Genomic DNA, 2,248 nt, shown 5'->3' on the forward strand with positions numbered 1-2,248 from the left:
ATGAAGTTGGAGGAAGCACTAGTTGTGTGGCATCAGGAGTTGGAGGCAGGACCAGTCGTCCCACTTCAGCCACATGTATGCGTTGCGAGGCTTGTAAGCGTTCAAGCAACTTGTACAACATCAGTGAGGACAGCAATCATGTTATGGGGCAGATAAGTGGGCGGGGTCAAACACCATCACAGCGGCGAAGAGCATTTAGCGCGAGACCTTTACGGAGACAGCATTCCTACGATGCTTTCATGGACCTGCACAGGGATGACGAGGGGCTAAGTATGCAGGCAGGGGGAGGGGCTATGGATGATGCAGGTGGGGCCTTTCTGCCTCCTCGCAGTGTGAGTTTAAAGGAGAAGGATCGCTGTATGGAGGGCTCATTCTCACATTTATTTGACAGCCAGCAGTTTTATAGCCCAACCCACCAATCCCTGAATGCATTCCAAGGGGAAAGAGACCCTTACTTCCTATCAAAATCGCTCTACCCTGATCACACCAATCACAACCCGTTTGTGCCGACATTCGGAGACGATCAGTGCCTGCTGCACGGCGCTAAAACGTACTATACGAAAAAGCAGCAGCGCTCTGATCCGAGAAATCTGGGAACTCCATCTGGGATTTCATCTTTTCTTCCCTCATCCCGATTCACCAATCAGCACTCGGCTCTTGGGCCACCACGACCTTTTAACGGCACCAACGGCCATGTGTATGAAAAACTCTCCAGCATCGAGTCGGATGTGTAGAGGCACAACAGGAAGCGATGGACAGAACAAACAATAAGGGAGGAGCAATGGCTTCAACCAAAAGGGCTGAATGGAGGTGGGGCTGGTGTGGTGGGGTTAACCGCATCAGCCTGGTGCCTGTAAACAACGCTGTGTTCCTGCACTAAAGGAAGTGAAGCTCATGCTCTCAACGAGGAGCGATTAGACAACTGGCCATCTGGAAATGTGTGAGAGAGACAGAGAAGAGAAAGATGACAGATAAAGTGATTTTTTTTCACTTTCACTATTTCCTCTTCTCTTTCTCTCTCTCTTATAAAATGTTAACAGGGTAATAAACAATAACAACCACAATAATGCTACCAATAACATTGTGATTAGCCAGGCTGGAACAGACATTGCTAGTGATAAGAATGATGAAGTGTGGAAGTCTAATTATTTATTTATTTATTTATTTATTTCTCAACCTATTTATTTATTTGTTTATTTATTCGTGTTTCAGCTACTTTACCATTCTAATATTGATAGCTGTGGGACAACACCCCCCATGAACACACACACACACACACACACACACACACACATTACAAGCGGGCAAAATAAAGAGGGATAGACATGGGAAATGGAGAAACTCTGTTGTAAATACCACACACACACACACACACACACACACACACACACACACACACTTACATATAACCTGATACATGGCACGAGCCAGTAATCAAGTACAAAGCGCGCCGTGCCATTTCGTTTTGTTACTGCTTTAAAATATTGTGTATTTTTGAATGCTGTTGTGTTTCATTGTGTAGTAGGCTGCCTAAGTAGGGTGCATTCTCGGGCAGTCAGGTATAGTCTGTCTCCTTTGCAAGGAAGTCAGCGATAAGGACAGTTAGGGACAGTTCTCGGGACATCTGGCAATCCCATAATTCTGTTGGGCGGACATGAATAATGCTGACAGTTTTAGAGAAAATTAAAAATAAAAACGTGACTTTGATAACCGTAAGTAATTTTTTTAAACTGATTATAATAATATTAATAATATTGTAAATCATGATAAAAAAGCTGCCACTTATCATGATGTGATAATTTTAATATGGATACACGCCTCCCTGATATACAGGACACACTTTTGGTATACTTTTTACAAAACTGACAAGGAATAAAAAAAAATATAATGATTAAAAAAAAATCTCTAAAAACATACGTTATGCAAACTAGTAGTTAAGAGAGAACTATTACTCATAAGAAGTGATAATAATAATGATTAGGAAATAATTTGCTTTTATATCCACGCTAATTACAGTACCTTAGTAGAGTTAAGAGACATACTGATTTAGGACACTGCTGCTTTAAGAGCCGTTTTTTTCTCAACCGTGTTGTGTTTAGGGTACTTTAATAAGTTTCCCATAAATTGTGTTTGACATGTGTTTGAATAGAACACACTCTACACACACTTCTCACTTTACACACACACACACACACACACACACAGTTGCTGCTTTTCTTCAATTCAGTTTAACACCGGTTATTCCACT

The 2,248-nt window shown here is 41.8% G+C and overlaps 1 protein-coding gene across 2 annotated transcripts in view; it reads left to right on the plus strand.

The window, feature by feature from the left end:
• Nucleotides 1-1,364, plus strand: part of grin2ba (glutamate receptor, ionotropic, N-methyl D-aspartate 2B, genome duplicate a) — a 62,360-nt gene extending 60,996 nt beyond the window's left edge. For both annotated transcript variants that reach the window (XM_053490210.1, XM_053490211.1), the window contains exon 17: nt 1-1,364. This exon is cut by the window's left edge and continues 1,105 nt beyond it. In XM_053490210.1, coding sequence (XP_053346185.1) covers nt 1-734 — 734 coding nt within the window. In that variant the 3' untranslated portion in view covers nt 735-1,364.
• The last annotated feature ends 884 nt before the right edge of the window (nt 1,365-2,248 follow it).

The sequence above is a fragment of the Clarias gariepinus genome, chromosome 28 (assembly GCF_024256425.1).
Source record: "Clarias gariepinus isolate MV-2021 ecotype Netherlands chromosome 28, CGAR_prim_01v2, whole genome shotgun sequence".
Classification (NCBI taxonomy): domain Eukaryota; kingdom Metazoa; phylum Chordata; class Actinopteri; order Siluriformes; family Clariidae; genus Clarias; species Clarias gariepinus.